This window comes from Phalacrocorax aristotelis, chromosome 7 (assembly GCF_949628215.1).
Source record: "Phalacrocorax aristotelis chromosome 7, bGulAri2.1, whole genome shotgun sequence".
Classification (NCBI taxonomy): domain Eukaryota; kingdom Metazoa; phylum Chordata; class Aves; order Suliformes; family Phalacrocoracidae; genus Phalacrocorax; species Phalacrocorax aristotelis.
In genome coordinates this window covers 37,923,691-37,943,453 of record NC_134282.1, presented here as the reverse complement: position 1 = coordinate 37,943,453, position 19,763 = coordinate 37,923,691, and the positions used below count along the sequence as shown (strand labels likewise).

The following is a 19,763-nucleotide window of genomic DNA, read 5'->3' as shown; positions in this document are numbered from 1 at the left end:
TGAAACTATTCATTGTATATGCAGAGATAGGAAAATACAAAATTCATATTGTGGTTTAGCTAGGAAAAAATATTACTTTTAATGATTAAGAAAACTAGAGAGAGAAACAACAAGTCTTCAATTTCTACAGCTGATGTGTCAAAACAAACCTATAAAAGAACGTACCAGGACAAACTCTGCTTGCTTAATCCAATAAAGCCAAGTCTGTCCATGAATAAGTCAACAAACTGTGACTGCAGTCTATCAGAAGCGTAAGTATGCTGGCATGCTCTGTGATGTTAAACACAGTATACATAAGCAAGACTTATGCAGCTTGTGTTTTCCACCGATTTTGTAAGTGCTTTTGCATAGGAAAACAATATTTATGAAGTGAGTGAAAAGATTAATTGCTATTTGTTCAGGTCTCTTCCAGATATCTTCCTATGGATAAAGCTTGAAAAATATATATTCAATACCTGAAAAACCTAACATGTGACAAGTACAGTACAGCCTGAAATACATTTAAGGTACTTTTCTTGCATTGCCTACATATCCACAAAGTTCATAAAACAACTAAATGATGATTTATGCATGGTAACTAACTTAGCAGTAATTGCTATGCCAAGAAAAACTTATTTACTGATTGCAAACACCCATACAATAACATAAGGATTAAGGATTTTTTTTACTGCATGAACCAATCAGTCAGTGTGAAGCATAGACAATGAATGGTGCAAACAGAAAATACAATGTTCCTTTTTCCTTTATTTCTAAAGGCAATATCTATGCTGTATTGTTGTCACTGAGAAGTGGATCTCCGCTCTGAAATGCAGAACAAAATAATGTGGGATGACCTAGAAACTGTCCAGTTTCTGTGGTTACAGAGGTGAAACCATGCTGCAAACATGAGGCAACAGAACACATGTAACTTGGCTCATGGATTTGTCTTTAGAATAACAAAGAATTCAAGAAGTATCAACATAATAATTCTGAAAATCAGATCAATAACAACAAAAAAGAAAATGACCCTAAATCTGTAGCACTGTTTCAGTACTCCAAAGCTGTACTTAATCCACAGGAACTATAGTGAACTTGTAAAGACTGAACAGCACACCAATATTCTCAGCACCAGCTCAGTCACTTCACAACTAATCTATTGTTTTATTTATGAATATTACAGTTCAAGCTTGCTCAAGTTCCACAAGGACTCCGTGGCAATCTTTAGGGTGAAGAAAAATCACAGGTTTTCCATGTGCGCCTATTTTTGGCTCTTCACTCAATATTTGTATCTTTTTTTCCTTCAGTTCTGTCATAGCAGCTTTTATGTCATCAACCTTATAAAAGAAAAATACAGTTCGTACAAATTAACATATTACACTGTAATATGCGGGCTACATTTATGACCAATAATACAATTCCTTACTAAAATGTTATTTCTAAATTCTAATATAATTCTGAAAATAAATTATGAAGCTGTTTTAAGACACCTAGTCTTAAAAATAAAAACCCTACAGAATTTTGCATTTGTCATTTGAAGATTTTATAAAATAGTTTAAATAGATTTTGCTATATTTAAGAAATTATTTAAAAAATCACTCATTCACAAAGCCCACTGATTTTTTATGTTGTTACTTTATAAGGACTCCATAAATAATATAAACTCTAGATTACTATTACTAAGAAGATCATATTGCTTTCTAACTGTCAATTACTAAAGAAGAATGCCTCCCTGTCTAATTGATGACAGAACACTGACTCATTAGATGCTGGTGAAAAGGGAAGGCAATTGGTAGAAGGTAAAAGGGAAGTCCCTTTTAGATTTATGTATCTTCCTTCTGAGTGGGTTAAGCTTCATAAAGTTTCTTAAGAAAAACTCTGGAATTATCAGAAACGTACCCAGAGTATGATCTGGTTTTCCTATTGAACTTAATTATAATAATAGCCTTTAATGTAATACTTCCATACAGTTTCCTGCAAAAATACATAATTAACAAAAACATGTCTAGGCTGTATAATGTGATCTCAAGTCTGATGTCATGTCATCAGATGAAATTTGAATTTTCCCAAACCTTAAATGCATTCATTCTTTGAAATAATCAAATTGGCACTCAGTTTAGCAAATCCAATAGTCAACAATCAATAAGACCTAGAGTTAAAATAATAGCATTGCTTTTTTTTCAAGACTGAGGTGTCTGGACATAACTTGGTGAATAAACTTGCATGATGCCATTGTAGGGAAGAAGGAAATACCTAGCTGTAACTGAGAGGAACAGATATCATTTGCAGCAGTTCTGTTCATGAAATTTCTGAACTTACTGCAGTGCTTCCTACACACAGCTACTAGTCAGCTAAAAAAAACCCAAAGAAATTACTGTCAAGTTTTATCTAAAATAAAACAGTACACATAATGTGTGCCTTAGCTCCCTCCAGGTTGTTTCCCCACACAGAAAAGCCACTGCAGCTGCTGCATCTGTCCTGCAGAGATGGCCAGAAGAGGAACTGTGTCTGGGCTCAGCTGGAATGAATTATTGCATCCCCAAGGAAGCAGTGACAGTAAACAGTGGTAAGACTGTGGGTGCATCCATGTTAGGAGAGCATCAGTGTCGTATTTCTTATTCTACTAAATGTCCAGCATGCATTTCATTGCAGGTATTAAGTTCATTTATAGCTGGTCAGGAATAATTTAATTTCTGCTTAAATTTCTGCTTTTGTCTGAAACAAATTCCCTATCAAAACATCTGTCTAAAAATTTCCTTTGAATAATAAGACATAAGGAAGACATGAAAAGCATTTTGATAAACTTGTCAGTCTTCCTCTCCAGTATGGAAAGAATTTGCACAATTCAGCTTTTTGCAATAAAATTGTTCATAGAAATACATTTCTACAAAATATTTTTTGAATTTCAAATGAACTGTCAATTGACACTGAAGTTCTTCCATAGTTCTTCTGAAAACTATTTTTGCTCAACTTTAGAAAGACAACATCTCTTTGAAATTGTAAGATTTTCCATGCTGAGGAGAATGGAAAATTGCACAAGGGAGGTTAATATCTTTTTGATTGACTATGGTAGGGACCAAATTTGTTTTCAGTCCCATTTAAACAGCAGGTCAACAATGGATTGCTTTTTTCTCCATGTAAATTAGTCTATAATCTTCCATTCATTTTTATGTGGAAGCAAACATGAGGGACTTAGGACAATAATTTTCTTTTTTTTCTCTCTCTCTTTTTTTTTTTTGCATAGAGAATGTATTTGTGAGTCTTCATTTAGGAAAATCTGACTGCATGTAGGACTAGTTCACCCAATTAACAGAAATTAACTGCTAGATTACAATTCCTGGCTTGCTTGACCTACTATATACAGTTATAAATTTTCTTTTTTAACACAACACTTCTACGTTTTCCAACATAGTGTAATTAGCATATCCCATTCTTCTCAATTTTCATAATTAACAGTATGACTTCCCTTGACAGCCATCTTTGGTTTATCTGCACCAAGATCATCTCTCATTCAAAATGGAAATCTACACAGAACAGTTTCAGCTGGTAACAAATATTTCTTGAAATGTCTTAAAAGGGATTACATAGACTTGAAACCCTTGGGAGCTTTGAGCTCTTTTTGCTGAGAAATCCCTACAACTTCTTTCTCTTGTACCTCTAAGTACCACTGGTCTTACAGAGGGCTGGAGGTTTTTTCAGTCCTACTGCAAATCACTTCTTTCTTCTACACCCCACATTTCCTAAATCCAGCTGAAGTCTTTCATATTTCTATACCAGAACTGCTGAGGAATACAGTTTAGGGCCAATTTAAACAGAACTAATTTTCTTACTCTTGAGCATTTGCAAATAGGCAAGCGTAATATAAGCAAAATTGCAATGCCTGTGTGTGTGCAAAATTTCTCAATTCTCAGTGAAATCATGCAACTGCAAATACTGGTCCTTATGTTGTATTCTGAGAACAATTTTTACTCACATCAGTAATCTCATTACTTTTTATTATTACACTTGCATGAAATAATAAAGTTTGCAAGAATCAGATCTGTAAAATATTAAAAGCATATATCATAGGCAGCAGCATGAAATTTTGCATCAAACTTCTATACTAAAACATAAGTATACTAAATCAGATAATTACTATACCCAGCACCTTTATGTCTTGTTAACGCCCAGACCAATCTCTCTGATGGACAAGGAAGAACAGGACAAAAGAAACTCTGGAGACTTTACTGCTGTTTGGTAAGTAAGATTGACTGTCTTTTTTGACTTCTGTATACAATTATCAACTATATATCATACAGGAAGAAACTTCTGCAATTCTAAACTATGCATTAGCTTAAACTTACAACTCCATCTTTTTCCAAGGTATGTCCTTTCTATGTCAGGAAGTTGACACCTGTCAAACACTCTTCCTAAGCCCTTGGGCTTGTCCACCTTCCACACTGGATACTTAACCCTCCACTCTCCAATTTAATCTCCATAGCATAGAAGAGGAAAAAATCATCACAAAGCTCATAAAATTGAACTGTGATTTCCAAAACAGAAAAAAGGCACTTTTAAGACTTCTTCTTATGCAATGTAAATTCTCCCAAATATGACAGCCTTATATATTTGTTCTTGACACATTTCAAACCTATGGAAAAAAAACATGCATACTTTAATATCTCTATCTTATTATATGATATATTGCGTTAAAGTACCTCAATGCAGATATGATGCATTCCTCCTGTCTTGTTTTTTTTCAGAAAGCTTGCAATGGGACTTTTCTCTCCTAAAGGATGTAGAAGTTCCAGCTTTGCATTTCCCAGCTCCACAAAAACAGTGTAGACACCGTGTTTGGGAAGAGCAACAGTCTTGCTCACCTGTGCTCCTAACACATCTTTATACAAGGACCGAGCTTTTTCCAAATCGGGTACTGCAATTGCTACATGATTAAGTCGGCCCAGTTTCCACAAAGAGCTTGGAATGTTTGGAGAAAAGGAATTTGATGATGACAAAGTTCGTATTGTGGGTGCTGAAGTCTGCAGTCTGGTAAGAAGCCCTGAAAAAAAGCGAATAGCACCAATAAAATGCCCTTGAGAAAGTACCAATATCTACTCTTTCCCCTTTTAATGAGGCCCATATAACTCCTATGTCATAAGCACACCAGTGTGCGAAGCTGAAGGTAGACTGAGACCACGTAAATAGTTATTGTGTAGTACTAACAGCTCAATGAAAATTATGCAATTGTGTATGTAATTATTCAGAAGTATTAAAAAAAACAAAAAAGGGAACACAAATTTGGTGTAAACACTTATATATCCCTGTTAAAAAGAGGACTACATGGCCAAATGTAATGGTCAACTGTATACTTAAAAGTGACTTCTGAATTTTTCAGAGCTTCTTACAAAATAGAGAAAGAAATGAGGATATGCCTATACATCTAGAAATTATAACGAAGAAACAAGAAAACCAAAACAAACCTTGGATAGAATTGGTACTCCAAGATCCAAAAGGTAAAAGACTTGAGCTCTCAGGTGTCAGAACTAACTCCAGCAAGGAAAGAAATGTTATGTTGCATCTGAGGCTTAAAGAATCCTAAAATCTCCTGAGTCTGATTTCTTATTTTCTCTTTCTCCAATGAATAAGTCATTTGCCCTCCTTACTTTTCACATGCCATACAGGTCTTACACTTACTTTCATGGACCTGTTTCAAAATGCTCAGAAATATTTCAGTTCCAAGCACTGTGAATAACATCATGTCCAACTGACCAATAACAATTTAGAAGATTATCTTTCAAAGGTCAAGATCATAATAGCTTTTTTAATGCAACTAGCACCGCTGACTTCAGCGTTATTTACAAAAGAAAAATAATATCATTTGGATCATCATAAATGAAAAGCTAATTATAAAACAATATTGGATGACCACATGACCCAAAAGTAAGGGCTAACGTGTAGTCAAAAAATAGAGAAGTCATGGAGAAACACAGTACCATGAAAAACTGCTTAGATATCTACAGAACTCTTCACAGACTGCTCTGACAAGGCAGTACTGAACTTTGCACTACCTGTGTCAAATTGCTGTGTTGCTCGCAAATAGTTCTATGGTTGCTTGTTTTTAAAAAAATGACAAAAGATATAAAATGAGGATACTTGTGAATTAATTATACTAAAAATTAATCTGTCAGATTACTAGAATCTGGAGAGGTTGGGAGTTGGGGAGAAATTGTGGTCATATCAGTTGTTTCTAGCACCAGAATTAGAATTACATGAAAGGATATATTCATAAAAGCCCGATTTTAATTTCATACCAGTTTGATTTAGGCCATGTCAGAGTTCCCAATGCCTCAAAGCCAAGCTAGAGGTGTGTTAGCATTTTGGAAGTCTTTGAGACATTCTTATCTGTAAATTCATGTGCTATTTTGCTAAGAGATTGTGCTAGGGATGCACTAGCATTCTGGATGATTTGCAATACACTGAGGATAGCCTGGCTTGCATATTTTCAGATTCTTTGTACTCTGTAAGGTTAGTAGTAGCTGTAATTAATCGGCTAGCTTCACTGTATAAAGCTGAGAACTACCGTTTCACAGGAATTCAAGACTCTACAGCTACCAGTTAATTTTTCTTCACAAAGACAACTGATGCAGTCCTTAAATATAAGCCTTTCTGAGCACTGCTGTGGTGGAAGAAGTGTTTGTGTGTATTTGAGACTTAAAATTGCAATGTGCAATGTGCATACTTCCAAAGACTTAGTATCACAAAAATAAGTCTATTCAGAATCATCTGATAATACTAACTAAACATCCTACATCCATAATTTCCAGAAACTTGTCCAGTTCTGCAAGTAACTGCCCTGAAGTATTTCTTACTAGCCTTTCCACAGTACATCCTGTCATCTCCTTTATCACAGCCAGTTCTGGACAATTCTTTTTCACTTGTTACCTTTAGGCTATCATATCGGCATAGTAGAGCAACTCAGTATTTCCAAGTACTTTTCCACTTTTTACATGTTTAAAAAAATCCCCTAGCAACTGCTACACAGAAGAAAAATTCTTGTTTTTCAAATGTCTGTGCTGAAACTATTTTGTAGGTAGACTTGCCATCCAGATGCTGCTGTATCAGGGGTGAACAAAGAAATTGCCTGAGGAAGCAATACTGTGCAGTGCTTTATAATGTACAAAATAAGAAACATGCAGTATCTAGTTGGCATAATTAAAGGCATGGATAATTAACTAGAGTTTGACCAGATCACAAGAGTAAATAACACATTAAAAAATTAAACACCAAAACCCACCCGCCGTACAGTCTTTTCTGTCCACCTAAGATTCTACCTAAGTAGCTCTGCTTCCTACTATTATTTATTAACACCTGATTCAATTCTTGCTGAAGCAAGAGATACTTTTCCACTTAGAGGAGGTCAGTATTCCCCAAAAGAGAAAAATCCTTTGAAAGATAAGGACCACTTACTGTATTGTTTGTTATGTTTTCTAGAGCCTTTTATTGTTTCATTCATTCTTCCAAATATTAACAGACCACAGTTCAGTAGAAATACTACTAATGTAGATTTTTCAAGCAATCTTTTCTGATGGGAAAGACCAAAATTTTTCCCATTCTTTTTGACATCTCCCATCTACAGTTCTTGCTGTACTTCACACAGGGCATATGACTACATGCTTATCATAATTTATTTTGTATTTGGTCTGTTTTCAAGTAAACTGTCAGAAAGTAGAGACACAGACTGCTACTCAGCTATTACTGAAGCAACAGCAAAAAGAACAGAAAATGCTTTTTCTGTTGGGTTCTGCCCAAGAAACATTTGAGTTTTGTGGTGTTTCCTGGAAGGAGACTAGATTGAAAAAGTGAAGTATATTCCTATGATTCTTGTAAAGTCAAAGATACTTAAATGCGCACTCATGTGACAATACTATTTTTGCATCTCTCCATTTCCTCCTCTCACTTAATGTACTGTGGTAGTAGAAGTCTATATATTTTTTCTATGAGTATGCATGGGCAGAGGACTCTTCAGCTGGTTTGGGGTGGGTTTTTTTACTTTGTTCTGCAAGCCTTGTGAATTTATCCACGCTCTAGTCATATGCATATAGAACTTTAATTTTAAACCAATAATTACCAGTATAAATTGAGATTAAATAAAAAGCATCTGTGTTTTTCCTGCATTACATAGATTAGTAACTATATAGATTAGTTACTTAAAATTCTAATCTTCTTCTTCTAACCCAATAATCAAAAGATGACCCTGTAGCAAAAAACCCAGACCTTTTCAGCAAACTTTGGATTGAAACCCCATCACTTTCATGTTTCAGGAAACAAACACTTGTATTTATGCATGTATCACAAAACTAGTCCTGTAACTGTTGTGGCTAAATTCTTCAATCACAAAAGCATTTCTCCACTGACTTACAGGATTATTCAAGTAATTCTTAACTTTCTCTAATGCTAAAAATAATTACTTTCTCTGCTTCTGGACACTGTGACTCTGCCAATGGATGCTGTGACTAAAGTACCTATGCAAGTATCTGTCCTGCTTGAAAAACTTCCATATACTGACCACATTCACACACACGGTTGCTTGTCTTGGTATATACAATATTTGCCCCTACTGGATTTTTTAAGACCTCATTTTTCAAACACTGACAACCAAATCTGAACTTCTCTAGGTATTTTGTCCTTTAGAGAAGGTTCAGCTGACCCTGCTCTCATATATGATTGCTGGCTTCCCAGCCTCCCTGAGACTGCAGAATGTATGTCACCTTCTTAATTTTTAAATTTATTTATTTACCTTTTATTCTATTAATGGTTGACTGATCTACTAGTATTATGCATATCAGAGTTTAAACATGTACAGTTGTACCAGTTGAGGCTTACATTTTATAACAGAGCAAATTATGAAGTAACAAGTCTAAAGTACCCCATAAAATGAGATCTTCATCCTTCAAATGTTTATTCATAGGCTTATTGCTCCTTATGTGGGGCAGTGTTCATGGACCTCCATGGCTAGGTAATCAAACGCAAGCCAAATCCAACTGAATTCAGACATGTTCTCTATGGGGAGGTTGTACAACTGTGGTTGCAGTAAGAACCTTGTCCCTGGGCACTGCTCTACTAGCAGCCATTTCAGGTTGAGGAAAAACTCCCACACATGGAGAGGATGCTGTCACCATAGGGAGTCTGGCATACAGCTATCTGGACCAAATGAAGAAAGGGCAAAGTCTGGCCATTCTTAAATCCCAGCAATTTCGAAGTGACATTAGTGTCTTGGAAACTGCCAGCCAAGGATTAGGTCATCCGTAGTGCTGCTCTGCTCTGCGCAGGAGGTGGCTTTTGGGAATCACGTGGGCTCCATAGTTTCTAGAAACTGAGTCTCACTTTGCTGCAGCTCAGGTTTCTTCCATCAAAGTGTAATTCTACAAAGGTGTTTTCACTCCCAGTATTGCACTGATCGATCCCTGACAGCAGTGAGTCTCTCATCCACTTTTCTCCTGCAGTCTATGGCTACCAAGTAAAACAGCATGGTTTCGGTACAGTGAGTTTAACCTCCCCTTACTTACTATTAAGAAAGTGAACAGTCCAAATAATTGTCATGACCAGGAGGTTATTTTGCATTTGACGTCCAGGTCATACCTTAAAAAAGACAAGCTCCTTGCACCTTAAGTATTGCTTAAGTTTGGATTTTGCTGTGTAAATTTATTCTGAGCCAGATAATGTCAGTTGTTGATGTATCTGTCATCTGGATCAGAAGACCTTGTTTTTATTTATAAAAGCATTCTGCTTTTCCGGGGCCTGCAAGGCTCTCGGGGGAAGCCTGGGTCACCCGCTCCCGCCCCGCCGAGGGGGCAGGGGCGGCGCGATGGCGCCCTGACGGCCCGCCGGGTCCCGGTACAGAGCGGAATCGCCCGCCGCCGCGGGGCAGGCGCGCCGGGCCGCAGCGGGCACCGAGCGCCGCGGCCGCCCCGGCCCTCGTCGACCCCGCCGCCCCGCCCGGCCCCCGCGTTACCGTCCGCCGCCCGCCCCAGGTAGGCCGCCATCTCGCCGCCCCGCCGCTCGCTCCCGGCCCAGACGCAGCAGGCGGGGCCTGGGCGGGGGAGCGGCCGCCTTCCGCCGTCATCGGGGCGGCGGCCGTCCGGCGAGCCCCAGCCCTGCTGCTGCGAGCTGCCGGCCTCTGCGGGGACAGCTACGGGCACTGCGTCTGGGAAAGAAGGTGCAAAAGAGCGCAGCTGTAGTAAGGGACATCCGTAGAGAGAGGAGGTTTTCTGACTAAAGCATTACACAAAAGAGGCTCAGGACAACGAGCGGGCTGTCTTCTGGTGCTCTGTCTCACGTCAGGGGCATAGGATGTTGCAAGTTGCTGTGATACATCCTAAATATATGAACATCTTATGCCATTTCAAATCTGATAATATCTGAATAATTAGAAGAGCTGATCAAAATCAGCGGTCAAACGGATATTTAAAAGTCCGCATATATGACACTTTCTGCTCTCAACCCAGGCTGTGAAGTGTCAGATAGGTTTATGACGTTGAGAGAAGCACAGGTACAGGCCACACTCCTGCCTCTGCTGGCTGGGCCTGCTCCACACAACAGTTTGGGAGGGCGTGAAGTACCAACGAGAGGACACAGAAATTGCATAGCAGGGCTTTGTTTTTGGTGCACTGAAAAGACTTTTTTTTTTTTTGGTAGGAAGGAAACGTGAAAGCAGCAGAGGAACAGCAAAGGCAAAAGCAAGAACAAAGTTAGAAGGCCGGTCACAGTTTTGGATCCAGGTGCTGAACCTGCAGCAGGCAGGGTGAGTGTGGCCCTGGGGGCAGCCCCTGCTAATGTGTTTTGCAGCATGGAGGAGGAATGGATCGTCTCCCCCAGCTGCAACAGCAGCTTCTTTACCAGGGTCAGTGCTTAATGTGACTTTATAAAATAAACTTTAAGGAAACTATGTGATAGAAAGTAATAAAACAGTTGAACACTGGGAAATGCTATCTAATTGGGTAGGCGTGTGAATGTGTGCCTAGTTAGCTGGGAGCATTTTGCTCACAGAATCAGCTGGAAATGTGTGGTTCCAAAATAGCCCTTGTATCTAGGTCAGAGACACAAAACTGCAAAGATGACTGTAGCTTTACTATATTTAGAGCAGGTTTTTCAGTGCTAATGAACACACCAATCTAGAGCAATACTACGCTCTTCCAAGGGGACGAAGTAGCAGCCATCAGTAGATGATACTGCAATGCCCTGCTTGTGGTTCAGTGCGAATGCGAGCAGGCCTACCTAACGAAGTGGGTGTGACAGGCATAAACGAGGCGGTTCTATGACAAAAGCCCGGCCTGGGGGGCTGGCGGGGTGGAACTCCTGTACGCGGAACCTCGGCCCCGGCCGCGGGAGTCATCCGGACAGTTCAGCCGGCGGCCTCGCGTGGGAGGTGGTGCGGGGCTGCCCCATGCACCGCGGGCGGCGGGAAGATGGCGGCGGTGAAAAGGCTGGAGGTGGGCCTCAGGGTGGCGGGCGCTACCGCCGCGCGCCCAGAGCGCTTCCTCAGGTACCGCGGGGCTGGGGAGACCCAGACGCCGGATCCTCAGACTCTCTGTGTCTGTGTGTCTGTGTCTGTGTGTGTGTGTATGCGTGCGCGCCCCGGGAGGCAGGCAGAGAGGGAGGCCGCGTGGCGGCTGGCCGGCGCCCCTCAGCAGCCCACGGTTCCGCGGAGCTCTCCTGAAACACTCTAGGAACAGCGTCGAGACCTGGCTTCTGCCACGGCTGCTGCAGTATCCTAGCCCTTTCTTCAGCGTCCGAGAGTTAGGAGACGGAGATTTCTGTTTCAGCCAGCTATGTCGAAGCATTGGTAGCTCTAGAGACAAAACTGGAAGAGATTACAAAAGCTGATGAGTACGGCAGTGGGGGAAGACAATTACTTTTCTAAAACTAAGGGTCTGTATCTTGGATGTTTGAGGTGTTTAGTGCTATACTGTTTACTTCCCCAGAACGTCTGGAGTGCTTAAATATGATCAAGATATAATAAGGGGCAACTATAGAAGGGTGTCCAGCCACTGCTTTATACACAGAAAGCGTAATGAAGCTGAAAGGCTTAATAATTATAATGTCTGCCTTTCGAGGAACGCTTAATAGCCGCGCTCCAAGAGATGCATAGAAAGTTAAGCAACAGCAGTAATTGTTGAAAGATGCTGTTTTGTAGCACCACAATACCTAAGCAGATATAAAAAGAGCAGCAGTGTGACCATGTGATGAACTTAACAGAAGGTGTAAAATGGATGAAGGCTAGTAAATTTTGCAAACTAGAAAATAAAAAAAAAAATTAACTGTTGTGCTTTTTTAAAGCTCTCAATATTTTTTCTGCTCTTAGTGTGCAAGATGGACTAGCTGCTGAGTTCAGAGCATTAACAAAGACTCTCTATGATTTGAATAAAGCTCTGGGAAGCAATATAGTTAATGGTGGTCCTCTAAAAGAGCTGGTGATAGAAAACTTTGATGAAGAACAGATTTGGCAACAGCTAGAGCTCCAGAACAATGCAGTTCTCGATTTCTTCAAGAAATCCATTGCAAGGGATGCCAACGATGAAGACCTTTGCCTTTTCTCAGACCAGGAAGAAGATGGCTCTGATGCAGAGTCCAGCAGCGACAAGGAATTGGAAGACAACATAATGGAAGCAGAAACTGAACAGAATGATGTTTCTATAAAAATAAAAGCTAAAGAAAAGCAAAGTAAAGGCAGAGAAAGCATAGTGCAGAAATACAGTGATGAGGATTCTGATGTTGACTTTGATATTGAAGCACTGGAGCAACAAACTAAAGCAACCAAGGCAACCACTCTGAAAAACATGGGAAGAAAATCTGTAGTGGAGGACAAGTTTTTCAAGCTGGCTGAGATGGAAGCTTTTTTAGAATATGCAGAGAAGGAAAACAAGGAGGAGGAAGACCATATAAATTATTTTGAAGACATCATCTCAGATGATGAGGAAGAAGAGTCTGAAGAAGCTAAAGTCAAAGTAAGAATATCAGCAAAATTAATTTTCTGATCTCTCTTTTCCTTTAAACAGGATCTGATATCCGTTAGGGTGACTATAAATTGTTGAACGCTAAGTAGAAACTACCAAGTTGATTTTGATTAGATGACTAATGATTACTTCTGAAGCTTTACTTTAATAATGTATTTGACATTAATATCTGGTGACAAAACTTCCCAGTGTAGAAGAACATACTATACTGCTAATCCAGTCTCTCTTTAGATGGGTCTTGGGTTTTTGCAGAAATAAAGGAAGAGATAGTACATCATAAGAAGTAAGTGGCCTTGCAGAATTGCAAAATAGGTGACCTAGCAAATGAAAAAGATGTGTCACTCAGCATTGACATCTGGTAATTAGAGATCACTAAGGTGACTGATGAAGAGCAAAGGTCTTTTGGCAACTTCTTTTTTCAGGGACGTGGTTTTGTAACTTTGAATTAACTTCAGTTGCTGAGTACTTGTTTCAAAAGTAAATCTTTTATTATTTAATATTATCAGAGATTCTCACTAGCAAGTAAGAAATATGCCCAAGGAATAAGGGAATGTGTACAAGTTCCAGTGAGTAATCAGCAAAATATACTGCTCGTTGATTTCTGTATATGTTGAAATTCAAAATGAGTTTAAGTGGTACAATATTTTAAATACTTGTGAAAGAGATTAGTTTTACTGAGATGCCCTACCACAGTTTAATGCTTCAGTAAACTCATTTAGTGTTATACAAGTAGTGCCATTCCCCAGGTGCTAAAGACTAAAAGACAGGATAGCCTTAGGCTTCTGTCAATCTAACAGTTTTGGTTTGGTTTTTTTTCCCTTCTTGTCTTAGCGAACTAAAAGTTCTAGAGACTTGACGTACAAAGATTTCTTTGATCCAGTCCATGGCCATGATGATTTAGTAGCTAATGATATTGAACGTGATCAGGAAGAGGAAGCAGACAGTGCTGTTGAAGAGGTGAATGAAGAAAGCATATCTGAGTAAGTATATGGATTATTTGCCGTTAAAATGTCCTTGTAATTTTACACTGAAGTGAAGTAGAAAATAAAGTGTGAAGTCCAGGTTACCTTTGGTCATGGTTTGCCATTCTTTATCTGTTGTATGTTCATGGTTTGCATTGTCACCTTATTTAAAAAGCAGTTTATTTAGTTATCTTTTGAGTACTGTCTCTTGACACTTATTTAAATAAATCATATAATAGCTGTAACTTCAGGTTTTGAAAGTGACTTTTAATATATAGAAGTTTCCCTAGTGTCCCCTGCCTTTAGTTTTCAATGAAAGCCTATTGTATTTCTTAACTGTGGGTTAGTTGTAACAGGTAAACATGTAATGACTGAATTATCTTTATGTAAATAGTTATACAGGCTTTTCAACCTTTATTTTATAATAGATTTTAATGTTACAGGGACGAGGATATGAATGAAATGATGATGGAGAATATGAGAAGTAAAGAAGCCTCTAAAGTTACTTTTATGCTGCCTGATGACAGTGAAACAGAAGATGTTACTGGTATGCAATTAGAGAAGGGTATCAATCCCAGTGAAATAAAGTCGTCTTTTGAGAAGAGACAGGAAAAGGTAATTGGCTTTTTATTTTGCTAATACTTTGAAACAGTGGCCAATTTTTTTTTAAACGATTGTGTAATTTGTTCAGTCTGGCAAATATGAAGAGGCTATTTACAAATTAAGAAAAAAAGTGTCTTATCTACATCAGATGTGTATGCAATCATATATTCCCTCATCTTTATGTGAGGAGGAGTTAAAATTACTTGAAATAATTTATTGCTTTGAGTTTACTTGTGAGCTTTGTGTTTTAAACTTCTAAGGAAATTATGTTTTTTCAGATGAGCAAAAAAATAAAAACTTTAGAAGAAGAGTTGTTAGAGGAGAAACCTTGGCAGCTTAAAGGAGAGGTGACTGGACAAAAACGACCTGAGAACAGCCTTTTGGAGGAAACAGTACTTTTTGACCATGCAGTCCGAATGGGTAAGTAGCGAGAGGGGGCTTTCTTGAAAGCATGTTGTGAACCATGTTAGGCTTTCTTCCCTTTGACTGCACTGAAAACATCCATGACTCAAAAGCAAGGTAGCAAAACACGAAGTTGAACTTCTCGGTGCATTTTTGAGGTTGTGCATTTTCATGGTGGAAGCTGTGACCTTTTTTGTTCATTTTTAGCTTAACTGTGAAAGTTCATTAATTCAGTGGCAGATTTAGTAATTTACAGCACTTACGTAACATGATCACTCTTCAAGATAGAAGAAAACATTACTTACTCGCCTTCAATTACTACATTTTTGTTAAGGCTTTACTTTTCTGTCATTTATTCATCATAGAACAAGAAGTATTTCTTGCTGGAGAAACATTAATCTTAAAATTCTTGTCTTTCTCCTCTCAGCACCTGTGATCACGGAAGAAACTACTTTTCAGCTTGAAGATGTCATTAAACAGAGAATATTGGATGAGGTTAACTTTATCTTACCTGTTACTCCCTGTTTTGTTCGTAGACTTGATTCATAGGGCACATTCCAAGGATGAGTTTGAAGCTTAGGTGTATAGGTACTATAATTAACTTCTGCAACTGGTTGTTTTATTCTTTTGCCTTGATGAATGTGTCTTTAGGTTTCTAAGGAGCTCTGTTTTCACATGCCTGTTATATGCTGGGTTATGGTGTGCCTCAAAAAAATGAGTGTTTGCAGATAAAGCTATAAGGAGTTTATATGGAATATAATGCCAGTCTGTAAATTTTGTCTATGACCCGAACTGTAGCACTCTAAGCATTCCGAATACTAACCAAAACTTAGTAGTTTACTTCATTTGTCTTGAAAGCCACTGATGGAAGATTTGTATCCCACAGCCTGCTAAGGCTTATTGTTTGTTGAATTAAAAAAAATTGGTACATATTGGGGGAGAGTATTTAAGCACTTAAGAAGATGGCACATTTTTTATTTGTTATGCAATTTTTACCCTAATCCACTAGAAACAAGCACACAAGCTAGAGCTGTAAGTCCTTTTATTCCCCACGTCCCCCACCCCAAATGAAAGTGTGAGACTTAGAGTTCCTGGGAAGCCACATGCATAAAGTAGTTAGTGTGTCAGATAACTAATATGGAAAATGTTCTGAATAAGCTGTAGCATCTGATATTTGACTGTAGTAGCATTCAGTCGTTAATTTATGACTTTCTCAGGCATGGGATGATGTAGTACTGAAAGAAAAACCAAAAGAGGAGGCTTTTGAATACAAGAAACGTATCACTTTGGATCATGAAAAGAGTAAACTGAGTCTTGCTGAGATCTATGAACAAGAATACATGAAACTTCACCAGGTAACATAAGCAATGCCTTTCCTTTCGGTTTGAAGTTCACATCACATCATGTTATATCTTAATTTCTACATTGCTAACTCTGCTTTCAGCTTTGTGGAAGTACTTCCATCTTTCTCTGAGTGTTCACCAGTGAAATGGCTTTGAGTTGTATATTGCGTTGTTATCAGTTTTGCTAAAGTAAAATAGCTTTATGAATGGTGTTGCAGTAACATTGCGTTATTAATACAGCAAAAGACTGAAGAGGAAGAAAATCCTGAACACAAAGAAATTCAGGAAATGATGGATTCACTCTTCCTGAAGCTGGATGTGCTTTGTAACTTCCACTTCACACCCAAACCAGTAAGTACGTAAGTTTCATAAAGTTGGAGATTTTTTTCCCTGACTTTGAAACTGGGTACCTCAAAATATATTTGGGAAACGGAAAGTAAAGCAAACGTTGAGTGTTATTGAGCTTGTTCTTATTTGAAATTAGATGACCTAAAATTGCCTTTAAACAAAACCACACATGTAGTGTCTTCAGTTGGCTGTAAGCTGCTGTAAGATGGTGTGCTCAGTCCTGAATATGTTTCCTTATTTCTAGCCTGTGCCAGAAGTCAAAATAGTTTCAAACCTTCCAGCTATAAGTATGGAAGAAGTAGCACCTGTTGCTGTTAGTGATGCTGCTCTCTTGGCACCAGAGGAGATTAAGGTAAATATAAATAAAAATCACATAAGGGTCTGGAGAGGAACTGTATTGTTGATAGAAGGGTGTACTGGCTGCCATATCAGTGGGAGAATTCTGAGTTCCTCACCTTGTGGACCTTCATGCCTAGAATTTTTGTATTGGTGGTTTTTTGGGGGGAGAGGGTGCTTGCTGCTTTTTCCTTTCCTTTTTTTTTTTTTCCCCTCCCAGTAAATGGAAGGAGGGGAAAGAGTTAATTTTATTGGCTATACTAGGCCACAATATTATGCTTTGTATTTGTTCTTGACTATTATGTGATGTTAATTATTTTCCCAATATATATATATGGGTATTTGGAGGGGGAAAGCTAAATAATGATTAGTGTGTCTTTGATCAGTTGTACAAATCTCACCTCCCAACTTTTGCCAGTTTTTGGCCTTTGCCTTAATGCCGCCTTGTCCTGAGCTGGCTAAACACTTGAAATAATGGAAACCTGAAGACAGATTTGAGTCCTGTGAAGAGAGTCTTTTCTTTTGCATGCTTATGGATCTAGAGATCTTGTTCTTTTTAGGAAAAGAACAAAGCTGGTGATGTAAAAACAGATGCAGAAAAGACTCCCACAGACAAAAAACGAGAGCGAAGAAAGAAAAAGCTTCGTAAACGTACGAAGCTAAGAGAAAAGGAGAAACGTCAAAAGGTTCTTGAACAGATGAAACCAGAACAAGGCACAAAACTTAGCAAAAAAGCTGCTGCAGCAAAATTAAAAAGGCTTACAAAAGAAGGCAAAGCATCTCTGCTCAAGGTAAGGCTCTCTTAATTAGTCCTGTACAAATTGGAGCTTCCCAGCTAAAGAATATTAAAATCCCAAGGACAGAAAGTATTTAGCTAGAGAGAGGAAAGGGAACTTTATCACAAAGAATTACAAAGTACACAGCTTGTTTCCCCTCCATCCCTCTTGGCACAGCTACATCGCCTAATCTGCTCAAAAATGCTTGTACACAAGCAGTGTATCTGCCTACCACCCAAACCTTGTTACCTTGTTTATGTCTAAGCCAATATAAAAGGGAAATGTCACTGCTGGAAAGAAAGAGGTAGGAAGAAGACATGGAAAGGGCAGGTGCGCTGTCCTTTTTTTTCCTGTTCTTTTTCTCTCTCCCCCCGCCTTGCTTTCCCCTGTATTCTTTTGAACTACAGTTTTGGAAGGACTCACTGTCCTAATCCATACTTGTAACTGTCTTACGCAAAATAGTGTTGAATCCCTTTTTAGTTCTGATTTGGCTGATTATTCCGACAGCACAATGTCAGTAGAGAGGCCTGAAAAAATACAGCACTGGTTGCACTTTGCAGTAACCCCCTTGTTTATAATGCATATTTCTGTAGATGTTATTGCTTTAATTATGAATAAATCAAATCTAAATGCTTGTTGGAACCTTTAGAAGCTTGCTCAGGGTATGAAATATATTTGAATTTGTAAGCAACTTAATCCTTAGATATGGAAAAATATGAAAATTGTGGGATACTATTACTTTATATCAAAATATATTCAGAAAGCAGAAATGATTGTTTGCATTAGGTGCTACTTTTTATTTATTTCAAAGTTCGCAAGATGGTGTTCCTGTAAGTACTAAGGCTTATGCTCTTGAACCTGTTTTTGAACCATTTCCTCGATTAAATGGGACTGCTTACATGTGTAATTGAGGACGAGGTTTCTATTTAGTTCTTTGTAAGCTTTGAGTAACTTAAGCTATTTCAAAATGGAATATTCCTATTTAACTTTCTGTGTCTTATTGTGGAGCCTTTTCTGTAATCTCATCAGATTTATAGCATACAAAACAAAATCAAGCAGTAAACTTGTGTATCACCTACGATGTCTTAAATTAGATTTTAAAAATCTCTGAAATTGTGAGGTATTAGAAACTAATAGAAGTAATCAAGTTATTTTTCCTAAAATGTTTGTCCTTACTGTTTCAAAAGGAGAGCAGAACACAAAATACAGTATGCAGTTGCAGCTCATGATGTGCAAGGATCTATTCTTGATGCCTGTTCTTACCTACCACGCTAATTGCTAATTAGAAAGGGAACATACTCTTTATTTCTTTAGATAGCAGGAGTGGTATAAGAATGCAGTGAAAAATGTCCTTTGAAAATCAAGTATCAGGTTTTTTTAAGGTGAATACCTTTAAATGTGACTAACTAGGAAGTAGTGTTACGGTATGGTTTGTACATTTCTTGGTTATAACAAATATTTTGTCCATTGACAGGATGAAGGTAAAGACAAGGCCTTAAAATCATCCCAGGCCTTCTTTTCTCAATTACAAGATCAAGTAAAAATGCAAATCAAAGATGCAAACAAATTAAAGAGGAAACAGAAGCAACAGAAAGCTCTCTGTGGTCATAAACTGAAATTGTAATTTACCTTTTTCTGTATGTTTCATCTTATATATATTAAAATGTTTCTACATGAATGCTGAATTTGAGTAGGTTTTATTCTATATCTATCGTTAAAATGTCTGTGAACTTCTAAGGTGATGTAAAGACACTTTCCTTTAGGTTTGACTTTTATTTTTTACCATCAAACTCTGATCTTTGTCCTTTTGGAATAAAAAGAAAGCTTCTTGCCATGGACAGATACATAACCATGTACAACAGTTGATATTTGTGCTTTGACTCTGTAATCTATGCTCCCTAGCTTTTGTATCTGCTGTCGTAATAGCTCTGTTTGTATTGCAGGAATAACTGCCTGTATTGAAGAACTTAAGATGCATCCTGGCACTATAAATTGGAAGTTATCTTTTGAAATTGCAATTAGCGA

General features: G+C 38.2%; 2 protein-coding genes across 6 annotated transcripts; one reads left to right on the top strand and one right to left on the bottom strand.

Annotated features, from left to right (window-relative positions):
* Window positions 1–724: 724 nt before the first annotated feature.
* On the bottom strand, window positions 725–10,074 carry MCEE (methylmalonyl-CoA epimerase). 2 transcript variants are annotated; one of them, XM_075100154.1, is made up of 4 exons: window positions 9,968–10,031; window positions 5,436–5,498; window positions 4,674–5,014; window positions 725–1,313 (listed from the first exon to the last, which is right to left on the bottom strand). In XM_075100154.1, the coding sequence occupies exons 1-4, from the start codon at window positions 9,996–9,998 to the stop codon at window positions 1,161–1,163; spliced, it is 588 nt and encodes a 195-aa protein (XP_074956255.1). In that variant the 5' UTR covers window positions 9,999–10,031; the 3' UTR covers window positions 725–1,160. The 2 variants fall into 2 exon arrangements, with proteins under 2 accessions (XP_074956255.1, XP_074956256.1); XM_075100155.1 differs by lacking the exon at window positions 5,436–5,498 and having other exon boundaries at window positions 9,968–10,074.
* A 576-nt stretch (window positions 10,075–10,650) lies between these two features.
* Window positions 10,651–19,587, top strand: MPHOSPH10 (M-phase phosphoprotein 10). Of its 4 annotated transcripts, none has more exons than XM_075100151.1 (11): window positions 10,651–10,855; window positions 12,317–12,959; window positions 13,800–13,948; window positions 14,374–14,545; window positions 14,812–14,953; window positions 15,363–15,430; window positions 16,153–16,290; window positions 16,519–16,629; window positions 16,871–16,978; window positions 17,523–17,753; window positions 19,213–19,587. In XM_075100151.1, exons 1-11 carry the CDS (start codon window positions 10,788–10,790, stop codon window positions 19,360–19,362), a joined length of 1,980 nt encoding a protein of 659 aa, XP_074956252.1. In that variant the 5' UTR covers window positions 10,651–10,787; the 3' UTR covers window positions 19,363–19,587. The 4 variants fall into 4 exon arrangements, with proteins under 4 accessions (XP_074956252.1, XP_074956251.1, XP_074956253.1 ...); XM_075100150.1 differs by lacking the exon at window positions 10,651–10,855 and adding an exon at window positions 11,251–11,497; XM_075100152.1 differs by lacking the exon at window positions 10,651–10,855 and adding an exon at window positions 11,378–11,883.
* The last annotated feature ends 176 nt before the right edge of the window (window positions 19,588–19,763 follow it).

Excerpts from the sequence above, each read along its gene's own strand:
- MCEE (XM_075100154.1), bottom strand. The coding sequence starts at position 9,998 with ATGGCGGCCTACCTGGGGCGGGCGGCGGACG. Across the intron at positions 5,499-9,967 it reads CCTGGGGCGGGCGGCGGACG|TTCTGACACCTGAGAGCTCA; the intron begins GTAACGCGGGGG and ends TGCTGGAGTTAG. Across the intron at positions 5,015-5,435 it reads GAGTACCAATTCTATCCAAG|GGCTTCTTACCAGACTGCAG; the intron begins GTTTGTTTTGGT and ends GCTTTTTTTCAG.
- MPHOSPH10 (XM_075100150.1), top strand. The coding sequence starts at position 11,421 with ATGGCGGCGGTGAAAAGGCTGGAGGTGGGCCTCAGGGTGGCGGGCGCT. Across the intron at positions 14,954-15,362 it reads TGACCATGCAGTCCGAATGG|CACCTGTGATCACGGAAGAA; the intron begins GTAAGTAGCGAG and ends TTCTCCTCTCAG. Across the intron at positions 16,291-16,518 it reads AATACATGAAACTTCACCAG|CAAAAGACTGAAGAGGAAGA; the intron begins GTAACATAAGCA and ends TTATTAATACAG.